At 38.3% G+C, this 12,686-nt stretch overlaps 1 protein-coding gene across 1 annotated transcript in view; it reads left to right on the top strand.

Annotated features, from left to right (window-relative positions):
* The window catches only part of PRAG1 (PEAK1 related, kinase-activating pseudokinase 1), a gene marked incomplete at both ends in the record, with an annotated part of 54,659 nt that overhangs the window by 25,939 nt on the left and 16,034 nt on the right, over positions 1-12,686 (top strand). The window contains one exon of the mRNA XM_080710457.1: positions 6,531-6,688. Within this exon, the coding sequence (XP_080566583.1) occupies positions 6,531-6,688 (158 nt within the window). The remainder of the gene's footprint in view (positions 1-6,530; positions 6,689-12,686) is intronic.

The following is a 12,686-nucleotide window of genomic DNA, read 5'->3' as shown; positions in this document are numbered from 1 at the left end:
AGAGCTGAGACTTCTTCCTTATAAGGACAAGATTCAGAAGGATTAACCCCAAAGTCACAGACAAGTTGCTGAATCTGAGAAGCAACTTTTTCCACCCACATGGCCATTCTAAGGGAACTAAGTCAGTGAGCCTCCCCGGGCCTGTCATGGAGCCTGGTTCCTGTTATGCCGCTTGCCTCTCAGAGGCTCAAGGACAGATTAATAGTAGTGACCATCCCTGGATCCACTCAGGCGCTAGGGATTTCTTTCTTACTAGAAATGTTCATTTTCAATTTATCAAATATCTTAAGCATACTATAAAGTTCAAAGGATAATTTAACCGACATTTAAATATCCTCTCATGATTTTTCAAATACTAACATTTTGCAATTTGTATTAGATTTTGTTTCTTTGTTTCTTCTTGATGTTGGAGATTCAACCCAGGATCATGTACCTGCTAAGCAGGCACTCTGCCATTGAGTTAATATGCTGAGTCCTAGATTTTAAAAAATAAAATATTACTGCTATAGTGGAAGATTCCTTCTATCCAACTCTCATTTTAATTTTTCATTGCTTCTTGGGACAATTATTGCTTCAAAGTTGGTAATCATCATTTATATTTTTTTAATTTTGTTTCAGTACTGAGAATGGAACCCAGGGGATTCTACCTCTGAGCCACACCCCCCGCCCTATTTTTTTTTTTTATTCTTTATTTTGAAGCAGGGTCTCACTGAGTTGCGAAAGGCCTAAGTATCTGAGTCTGTCCACAAACTGTGATCTTCCGGTCTCAGTCTCTGGAATGCTGAGATTACAAGTGTGCACCACCATGCCTGACTATCATTTATATTTTATTATGTGATCTATAAAAAGTATATAAATATTCTTATGTGTTTTAAAATTATAGATAAATGGTATCATGCTGTACTTGAGTCTTCTGTAAACTACTTTTAATCTTTAACATTTAAAAAATTTATTGGTATATAATCTTTATTTTTTGTTACTATATATGGTATTCTGCTATAAGATTACATCCCAATTTATCCCTTTCTTATGATCAGTTGAACTGTTTTTGTTTTTGGTATTTGTAACACTGCAGATGTCCTTGTACACCTAAGAGTTTTTGTAGATCTGCACTGTACAGCACAGTAGCCACTAACTTAAAATGTAGTTAGTCCAGCTTGTCTAAATTGTAATGTGCTTGAAATCTAAAACACCACATTTTGAAGACTTAGAATGAAGAAAACAATATAAAATACCATATTATAATCTTTATACTGATTATATTTTGAAATATAATTTTTATATATGCTATTAAGTAAAAAATACATTACTAAATTAATATCACCTAAGTTTTTACATTTTTATGACTACTACAAATTTTAAATTACATATATGGCTTGCATTATGCTTCTACTGGGCAAGGCATATTCTGAAGCAAGAATCAGTAACCGATTGCCCATAAGCAAGCCATCTATTTTTATTGATAAATGTGCCCATTCATATAGATAATGTCTATGGCTGTTTTTCTGCTATACCAGTGGAATTGAATAGTTGCACCAGAATATATATGGCTATGCACCTTAAATATCTACCGTCTTGCTATTTAAGGAATAATGTTGATCCCTAGAGCAATTACTTTTAATATTTTTAAACCATGACCCACAATAGGAAATATATTTACTATTATGATTCAACACATACCTAAAACAAATGTTTCACACAGACAAAATTTTACAAATCCTTGCTACATACATCTTCCTATTTTCTGGTTAGCTCTGTTTTGTCAAAGTAAATTACAGGAGAGTAAATGGCTCTGACCCACTAGATTGCTTTTGCCATTTGTTCACTACTGGTGATTTTAATAACATTGCTTAAGGATATATATACCCCCAAAAGGGAGTAACTGGAATACAGAAATGTGTACATTTAGCTTTCAGGATACATTAAGAGTGTGTGTGAGTGTGTGTGTGTGTGTGTGTGTGTGTGTGTGTGTGTGTTAGTCTGTAGTCTCTACAAACAGTGCAAGAAAGTTCCAATTTTCTGCATCCTTAACAGTACCTGATACTGCCAATGTGATCTGATGGATGTGTAATAAAATCTTTTATTTATAGTCTGATTACTAGTCAGAACATTTTTTAAATGTGTTGATTGGCCTTTCATGGTTCTTCTTTTGAGATTTTTGCCTGTTTATTATCATTGCCTTTTAAAAATGGGGTTATGTCTATGACCATACCACCCTGAACACACCCAGTCTCACCAAAAAAATGGGGTATTTGTTTCTTACATTGATAGGCATTCTTTTTATATTCTAGATATTTTACAGTACTTTATCAGTTAGGTGGATGACAAATGTGTGGGTTGTCTACTCCAAGGTTTGTCTTTTCAAACAGAAGTTTTAAATTTTAAAGTAGTGTAATGTATCTAACTTTTCCTCTATAGTTCTATTTTGTTGTTGCTGTTTCTATACCTTATTTAAAAGATCCTTTCCAGCTGGGCACAGTGGCACATGCCTGTAATCCTAATACTTGGGAGGCTGAGACAGGAAGATCACAGGTTTGAAGCCACTATGAGCAATTTAGCAAGACTCTATTTCAAAATTAAAAAAAAAAATAAAAAGGAGCTAGGTGTGTAGCTGAGAGGTAGAAAGCCCCTGGGTTCAATCCTTAGTACCACATAAAGGGGGGGGGGAGATCTTTTCTACCCCACAGTTATGAATGTTGTTTCTGATATTTTCTTCTAACAAGTTTAAAATTTGATTTTTTCCATCAAAAATATATGTTTTATATATGAATGCACTACTCTCTTTTTTATTCTCATCATAAATAGCTAGTCTAAGTTGTGAAGGGCCTCACTGAGTCACTGAGGCTACCACAAAAATAAACAACTAGCGTGAGGACCAGGAGCTGACTTGTCCATCCTCCTTCAATGGAGTACTCTTTATTCCACAACAAGTTTCTATATATAAAAGTCTATTTCTTTAATCTCTTTTCTCAAAACCAAATTTGGGGGCAGAATAGAATCCAAGAAAATTCTCCCAATGAGCTATACTTTTTTTTTTTTTTTTTTTGGTGGTGGTGGTACTGGGGTTCCTGGAAGCCCTTCTACCTCCGGGCTACACTCCCAGACCTATTTTTATATGTTTATTTGGAAACAGGGTCTCCTAAGCCAGCACGCGCGGCTGGCTTCGAACCTGCGCAGTCCTCCTGTCTCTGCCTCCCAAGCATAGGGATTACAAGCGTGCGCCACCACACCCGGCTTATACTTTTTTTTTAAACAGAGTCTTGGCGGGCATGGTGGCACACACTTGTAAGCCCCTCACTTGGGAGGCTGAGACAGGAGGATAGTGCAGGTTCGAAGCCAGCCTCAGCTGGCTTAAGAGACCCTGTTTCAAAATAAAATATAAAATATAGGTCTGGGAGTGTAGCCCGGAGGTAGAAGGCCCCTAAGTTTCATGCCCCGTACTACACACACACACACACAAAAAAAAAAAAAAAAAAAAAACACCACAGAGTTTTCCTTGTTTGCTCAGAGTCTTGCTAAGTTCCTGAGGCTATCCTCAAACCTGTGATCCTCCTGTGTCAGCTTCCCAAATATTAGGATTACAGGTGTGTACCACCATGCCTGGCTAGAACTGAATCTTCACTGCTGTCAAATATACTACAGCTGAACCTGTATAACTTTACAGTGGGTTTTAGCCAACCTTTCAGGGATCACATCAACCTTATCTGATAACAACTACATCACATAATGGAAGAATAAAAATAAGTTAATTCATTTTGAGATTCTGATTTAACCTTTATACCCAAACCAAACAGTGATAGGACAAGAAAGAAAAATTATAGGTTAGTCTTTATTTGAATAAAATATTAAATATTCCTGTATTAAATATTAATGAAACTTAATTGGCAATGGTAGAAAAAGAAGTTAATGTAGTATAGACAAACATGGTGTGATTTAGGAAGTTATTAGTAACATCACATGGAATAATATTAGTGCACAATTGTTATGTTTTGTGTATTACTTAAATATAACAAATTTTAAAAAACAAAATTATTAATGGAAGTCATTATAGTAACAGAACAACTGAGAAAAACAATGTGATTTTTCCTTAGATATAAGAAAGCATTTTATAAAATTGAATAACTATACGTGACTTAAAATATAAAACTCTTAGAAGACTGAGGCTAGAAACAAATATCCTTAAGCTAATAAAGAGAATCTATCAAAATCTATAGTAAACATATACTTAGTATTGAAATACCACTGCTATTGAGAGTTGAGGGTATTGAGTTCCCTCTTTGCATCCCACACCTGAGAATTTCTTTCCTTAAAGCTTGTGTGTGAGTGTGTGTCTTCAAGCATGCACATATTTATATAGAGTTTAGTTTTCCCTGTTACCATATCTCACTGAGTGTCTTCTACATTTGTGGAGTGGGGGGCTGTACCAGCTCAGGAGCCCCAGGGTGCTAGAATTTCTCCTCTGGGCCTGGAGTCAAAAGACCCTAGGGACCACTCTGAAGAGGAAAATTATCTGGATTCCTCTGAGTTGGCATCTCTCCTAGACCGAGGAGTTGTTATCACAACTTTATATCCTGGCTTCCATTTAAAGGCCATCATTGATGGAGCTGACAAGGATAAAAATATTGTAAGAAACTTTTTATAACTATATTTGCCAGAGGTTAAAGATCATCTTCTACCATAGCATTTCCTAAGATGTATTTCCAAGATCCCTACAGTGATACTGAAATAGAAAGATTAGTCACTTAATACTTAACAGCTTTAACACATTTTTAATGTTATTCAAAGACATGTCTAAGAGCACTTCTTGTAATAGCACACAAACTTTCTCTAAACTTTTCTGTTAAGAGATTAAGCTGGGTGTAAGTGGTACATGCCTGTAATCCCAATACTTGGGAGGCTGAGACAGGAAGATCACAGGTTCAAAGCCAGCCTTGGCAACTCAGTGAGACCTTGTTTCCTAATACAAAATAAAAACAAAACATGGCTGAGGGTGTAGTTCAGAGGTAGAATGCCCCTGAGTTCAATCTCCAACACAACAAACAAAATAAGGAAGCAAATAAGGCAACAGAGGGAATGAGGGGGGAAGAAGGAAACTCTCTAAAGCACATGATGTACTTAAACAAACATATCAAAGTCAGTCACTAAGCCAAGAATGGGAAGGAGGGAGGAAGAGGGAATGGGGCAGGAATTGGGTAAGGGCTAATTGGGTGATGTGTGCATGTATGTCTCCACCATCTTTTATCCCATTAAGATGCATGAATACAATGCACCAATAAAAAATTTTTAAAGCAAACAAACAAACCAAGACATTAGAGTGACTGAAACCTGGTCCAGGACCTAGTAATGTTAACATAAAAACAATCAATGAATTCTGATCAGAAGTATTAAATAAGATAGTTTTGCTGCCAAATCAATACTAAATTGTGTATTTCCTATAGCAGATATTGAAATATAGATCTGGTATAGGAACAGTAATGTCATCAAGAAACATCAATTCATATTCTTTCATGATGAAACATGAGAAAAGCTCGATAGATCTCAGGCTGTCTCATTTCACGGTGAAAATGGCAGCTCAGAAGTGAATCTTCATGTGGGTCTTGCAAACAAGGAAAGAGAAACCAATAAAACAAACATACCAAACAGTGGAACTGTTTTCTCTAAGGCAAGTTCTTTGTTCTTAAAGTTGGTCTCTCTGTCTCTGATATATTGATAATGCTGTCATAGGAATACAAGGAAAGATTTTACAGGAAGTCAAAGGGCAGAGTCTATGGTTGTCTTAGAGTAAGGATTACATTAACTTGGTTCTAAGCATTCCACTGGAAGTCTGTTTAAAATTTAAATAAAGTTTTTATTAATTCCAAGGAAGAACCTAGACAATTTGAAGCCATATATTTAGTCCTATTTTGCAATTCACTTGTTCTGGAATCTTGGAAAAAACTACCTAGTTGCTGTAGATCTCTACACATTGGCTTGTATGACAGCATTTTGATTTTTCTTATAAAAATCAAAATGTGTAACATATAAGCCAGCCATGGTGGCACACACTTGTAATCCCACCATTTGAGAGGCTGAGACAGGAGGATCACAGTTCATGGAAAGCCTCAGCTACTTAGTGAGGCCCTTTACAACTTAGTGAGACCCTGTTTCACAATAAAGAATAAGAAATAGGGCTGGGAGCATAGCCCAGAGGTAGAATGTCCCTGGGTTTCATCCCTATTACCACCAAAAAGTGAATTGTAATACATGATATCATCAATTGTGTAAATATTTTGGCACATGGGATCAAAATGTGAAGTATTTCCTCCCAAGTCAGGATTTTGGTGCTTGTCTAAATTTTGTAGACTCTAATTCCACTTGGGAAACCTCTTGTCATCCATGATTGTAAGATTTCAGAAGAACCCTATTCTCCCTCCCCATTTTTTTCAATTTCCTCTGGCCATGTTTCAAGAGCATGGTAGGTTCATGATCTATCAGACTAATCTCTGAATGGAAACCAAATGAATTTTATTGTTTCTTTCTCCCTTTTCCAGGCACCTTTTAAAAATGAACAAAAGCAGCTCTGATCTGGAAAAAGTGAGCCAGGGCTCGACAGAGAGCCTCAGCCCATCCTTCAGGGCTGTCCATGTCAGCTTCACCACGGGATCCACGGACAGCCTCACCTCTGACTCCAGGACCTGCAGTGATGGAGGTAATGGGCTGACCCTTAGTGGAAAGGTTCAGAGTCTCCCGGATTCTTGAGGCCAGGTCTTAGATCGCTGCCAAGATTTGGAAGAGCTGAGCAAGGCCTCATGCCTGTGTCCTGACTCTACCAAGGAGCAGTTGAAGTTAATTCCCCAGTGACTATATGAGAAGCTGCCTCAGCCTTGTTGCCCTCTCTTATTATAAGGGGAGTGGTATGACAACAAGGTGGGAGGCCCTCAAGCTGGAAGCATACTGCAAGGCTCCTTATTCCTCGGGTGATGATGCATCTATGGACAGGTCTGTTTTCTGTCCTCAGGAGTAGTTTAAACAGATCAGGTGCACGCTAGCCACCAGCTCTTGCCTGTTGCATTCTGTGTCTCGTTCTCACGAGCACACATACACAGGCACGCATTTCTACTTGTTTAAATGGAGCCAGGAGGTGTTTACATAAACATTTATTGAATGAAAGCTTCTTTAGTTCACCGTAAAACATAATGTGTGAGTATGTCCTGATACAGGAACCCCTGGTTTTCTGTACTCGGGGCCTGGATGGGTAGTGCTTACACCATCTCCTGTGTTTCTCTTAGACATGGATTAGCATGTTAGGTTTAGATGTGCACTTTATGACTTTCTCATTTCTATGGAAGTGCTTCTCAGTACAAATCTGGGAGTAGAGGGTTTTCTTGTAGATTTATTGTCAACAACATTTTTCTAGATAAAAGATGAGTCCTTACTAAGACATAGCATGTATTTTAAATCAAACTATGCTATATTCTCCTAGGAAGCTTCTGATAGTTCTCACTTAAAAACAGGAAATATCTTAGTCTTGATTTGGGGGGAATGTAGCAGAAATGCAGATTTTTTTTCAGGCTCCTATCTTCTTCCTTTTCCCATCCCATTGTGCAAAAATTCAGTGTGGGATTATTTTCTGAAAGGCTGGCATCTGACCATTAGCTCCTCTGCAGGTCAGCTCTGATCCAGTCACTAGAACTATTCACAATAGACCCCTCTGTCATCTGCTGTTTATGAGAAATGGGCTTGATGGCCTCACCACTTTGCTTCTTAGAACCAGTAAATCATGATGTCTGTACCAGGGTTCTTAAGGATGGAGAAAGAAAGATAAGATTAAAACAAAAGATACATGGATAGATGGGACAAGATGGGAAATTGGGCTACCCAGGACATGAAGGCTTATAAAGGCTTCCAGAAGAAAGAGATTTAATGAACACAAAGGGAGGTTTCATAAGAGGGCTTTTGAGAAGGTGGGACTTCAGCTCACGTCTGTGGTCTGCTTGGAATTGAGAAGCCGGTTGATAAGGAGAGAGCTTTGCAGACCACAGAAACAACAGAAAGGAACAGGGTAGAAATGCACACTGGGAAAAGAGGACCAGCCTGGTGTGCCACAGTGGATGCAGGCAAGGGGAAATGGCACATGGGGCTGAGGGGAAGCAGGGGCTAGATTGTACAAGGCTGTGGGAGCCCATTTGTGGAGTTAGAACATAGAGAACTGCTGGAGGTTTATGATGACAGTGGTGACAAGACATTTTCTCATCTTAGTTTCTGAATAGCAGGAATTAAAAGAATATATTTTCATAATTATTTATTTATCACAAGTTAGTTAATCAGTAGAAAACCCTTTGTTTGGATTCCTGAATCAACAAGAAGGCATATGTATCTTGTCACCAAACTCTGATACTTTGGAGCCAACCATTGCTACCTGCTGCTTTTTCCTATACTTCTGGATCAGAACTAGGTTTTGAAACAGGCAAGAGACCAAAGACATTCATAGTCTGTCTGTCTGTCTGTCTGTCTTTCTCTCCGTCTTTCTTTCTTTCTCCCTCTCCCTCTCTTTCTCTTTCTCTTAATCTCTCTCTTTCTCTTTCTCTTTAATATCTCCTAAACATTTTTCTGGAGATACAGACCCACTGGTCACATAAAATGAGAAATCCTTCCTTCAGCTTTGAACCACTAACTAAGGCAGCTTACTTTAGGTCTATTACTAAACAATCACCTTTCAGTCTCATGAATCACGTTTGTCTTGCAGTGCAATATTTACCCATTTCTAATTCTGTTATGATTTTATTTCTGGTGGTAGCTCTGAGACCACTCAGCAGAATAGAAGTAGAATCTGTCCAGGCTGAAGTTCTTCAAAAGGAAAAATTAGTGTCTACCTCTTACATATTATATATAAAGTGGTAAGATCCCATTTGATGAATATACATTTATTTTTTTCCGAATGAAAATTAGTACATTTTGTAGACTTTTTGCATCCACATTATGGGCTAGCCAGAGTAAGTTGAGTAAAAAGTCATTTCAGGACCCATATTAGGAGAAGTTTGTGTAAAGTCTTGAAAATGTATCAAGGTTAGTGGTTAAAGTTAATGTGCTACTCAGATTTTGTGACAAAAAGGTATTAAATTCTATACAAAAAATAAAACTGAAATGTATAACTTCGTTGGATTTTTAAAACAGATATATCTAAATTTTCTGGTAATGAAATGGAATTTTTATATCAATGTTAATTCTACTTTTTAATACTTAGATTTCATATTCTCCCCAGCTCATCTGTCACCCTATTTGTCCATAGGGCAGCTCAGTTGAACAGTGAGTCAACTCAGTGGAAGGAAAAATCTGCCTAAGCAGCTGTTTGGTTTGGGAGGGATAGACTGCATGTGTCGGGACAGGTCTATGTGAGCTGCCAAGAGGAAGGTTACTTGTGGTGAACGGATGGGTGGGTGGGTGGGAGGGGGAGAAGGTGGACAGACTAGCATCAGAAATGGTCACCGGAAGAAATGCACAAGCCAAATGTCCTATTAAGATAGTTTCCCTCTTTGATTTAGGACAACATAAAAATTCAGTTCAGCAGTTTAACAAATGTCTGTGGATGCCTGGAGATGAGAGATTAGAATTCTCTGTTTAACTGAGACCATTGGTACCAGCAATGGAGAAAAAGAGGTCTAAAATATGGTAACTAGGTATAAACTCACCTAAATACAAGTACCAGCACAGTGCTGGTCTTATTTTTATTTATTTATTTATTTATTTATTTATTTATTTATTTATTTATTGGTTCTGGGGATTGAATCCAGGGCCATGTGCAGCATGCTACGCAAGCACTCTACCACTGAGCTGCATAAGCCTTTTTCTTATTTTTACAGTTAGCAAACCAGAGCTAGAGAAAGGTATTATATATCCTGGCAGTAGTCAGCTTGTTTTTCTCAATAATAATGCCAAACATATTTTTTAAATATATGCATGAATTTAGTCAGTCATTTGGTAAATATTTGTTGGATAGAGTAGTAAAAACATCCAGCCTTCCTCTCCTGGGGAGTAACTACTGTGTTCAATGGTAGTGAGCACTGTGGTCAGGCTTGGAGGAGGCAGGTAGAAGTTGGAATGCCTGTCAAGGGGAAAAGCAAAAAGTTCACAAAATCAGATGCCAGCCAGAATAAGTGACAGCCTGACCTTCACCAAGCACCTACCTCCCTCAGACTGTCATCTGTAGCTGTCAGAAGAAAATATATATATATATATATAATGGTGTTACTGAGGTTCCTGGAAGCCCTTCTACCTCCGGGCTACACTCCTAGACTTATTTTATACTTTTTTTTATTTTTGGAAACAGGGTCTCTTAAGCCAGCAAGGCTGGCTTCGAACTTGCACGATCCTCTTGTCTCCACCTCCTAAGCGTGGGGATTACGAGCGTGCGCCACCACACCCAGCAAGAAATCATAGTTTTAAAAAGGGGTCCTTGGGCCGGGCGTGGTGGCACACGCTTGTAATCCCTGCGCTTGGGAGGTGGAGACAGGAGGATCGTGCAAGTTTGAAGCCAGCCTTGCTGGCTTAAGAGACCCTGTTTCCAAATAAAAATATAAAATAGGTCTGGGAGTGTAGCCTTGGAGGTAGAAGGGTTCCATTCCCAGTACCACCAAAAAAAAAGGGGGGGGGTTCCGTGGAAAAAGCACCTGAAACTCTGTACTTAAATTCACGTAGTATCTGTTTAAACAGGTTTCAAACTTGATCTCAAATTCACTGCTCAGTCTAATACATGACACTGTTGTTTTGCCCTAACTTAGTATGTAACCCCAATACCACAAAGAGATACACTGAGTCATGGATTCTGATCTGGAAAATCTATTACTGAGGCACGGAAGCAGTATCCCACAGGAAAAGATACTTATTTTTAAGGGTTTCCATGTTCTGAGCTACAATATTAGCAAAGAAGCTGCATCTTAAACTATTCTTCTTAAACTACATTTTAAATGATATGTTATTCAATCAAGTTAGTGCATGTCTATGATAAAAATTCAAACAATACAGGTAAGTAGGAAATAAAATCAGTCTTCTGACACCCTATCTCAGTTCTCACCACTTTGAACATTTTTTTGTATTATCTCAGAAATTTTTTTCTATATTTTGAATGTCACAAAATTTAGTTCTAAATTTTTTTAATCTAATGTATTTTGAAGTCTTTCAAATCAAAACCTTTCTGTCTACCTCATTTAAAATTTTTGTTGCATATTTGTTCATTGCATGAATTGGTTAAACCCTTTCTTCTCTTGCCAATACATGTTGAAGTTGTTTTTCTTAAACTACAGTGAGATCCTGCAAAATCCATTGGCAGGATTTGGTAAGCAAGTCTGTAAGATACATTCTTATTTAGAATTGATGCTCAAAGATGTGTATTGCAAATGGATGTTACCAAATTATCCTCTAAAACTGTCAGCTTACCTTTCTGTCAACATGTAAGAAACTGTCAGTTTACCTTTATGTCAACAACATGTAAAAAGTACTTTGAATGAATTTTTATCTATCTTGGAAGAAAACCCTTAATGACGATAAACTCTTGTTAATAACGAGAGATTGGAAGGTCACAATTCCAGAACCACCGTTAGGCTGCAAGCAGCACACAGAGGCATCCAGAGCTTGTTTTCCAAACTGAGACCAAGATTCTCTTCTTTTGTATGTAAATCATATTCTTCTCTTGATTATTGTTTCCTGGAATAAGTGGTCTGGAGAGATTCCTCACAAATGCCACATTTCCATCCAGTTGTAAAATGTTAATAACATGCTTCCAGTTTCTGAACACATTTATCTTCTTTAAAAAGCAAAGCTTTCCTTTAAAAGGAATGCTGAGTTTATTCTTGTTGTGGAACCAAACAAAAGGTTGCACAATTTTCCTTTGGAGGAAAACGGTACAGGTGATGCTAGAGCACCCTCCTGCCCTCACCTGCAGGTCCCTGAGGGGGAAGGGGACCAGGGGAGTGGCTTCGTCTTCTGCCTGACCCTTAGCCAGGTGTCTACACAGATGACCATAGTCTCACCTCTAACAGGAGAGAATTGAACTAGGCTACGGGGCCTGGGCAATGTTTTCTCCATCTGTTTGTTCCCAGCACCTCACCTTAGTATGTGCCCAAGAAATACTGACCAGTGAATGGACTAATCCGTGTCATAGTTACAATCTATTATCCTCATCAAAAAAAATCTGTCCATAGAATACTGCAGTAAGTTACTTTTTTTGTTTCACTCTCATTTGGAGAGCAGTCATCCCAAGAGCAAGAAGCTTGGGGAAACCCTGGGGACTCAGCCTTTTGCTCCCATGCTTGTTTGCTCTGTCACAGCTCTGTCAGACAGTACAACCCGGCTGAGAGGGAGCCCAATGGCACACATTTGTGTGGCTCAAAAACTCAAAACAGAATGGCCACTCTCTCTCTCGGCCTAGCGCTGAGGTAGCCATAGAAACAATGAACATGCCTATTAAAACCCAGCAAGCAGAAAGGACTGTATCATAAGCTAAACCTCAGAGGTCCACTTCTGAACTCTTGCCCTGCATTTCTGTAGAGGGCTTAACCTGTTCTTTCTATTATTAAAATTCTGTGTGCTCTTCCTGCTTTCTAAATATAAAGAAGCCAAACCAGCATACCTTCCCCTTGGCCCTGTTAAGATTCCAGCCAATGCACACATGTGATAGGTGGGTTCCTGCTAGAGATGGTTTCTTGTCTTCA

The sequence above is a fragment of the Muscardinus avellanarius genome (genome assembly GCF_963383645.1).
Source record: "Muscardinus avellanarius genome assembly, chromosome: 14".
NCBI lineage: Eukaryota > Metazoa > Chordata > Mammalia > Rodentia > Gliridae > Muscardinus > Muscardinus avellanarius.
Note: the sequence above shows the minus strand (reverse complement) of the source record. Positions and strands in the feature narration are given on the sequence as shown.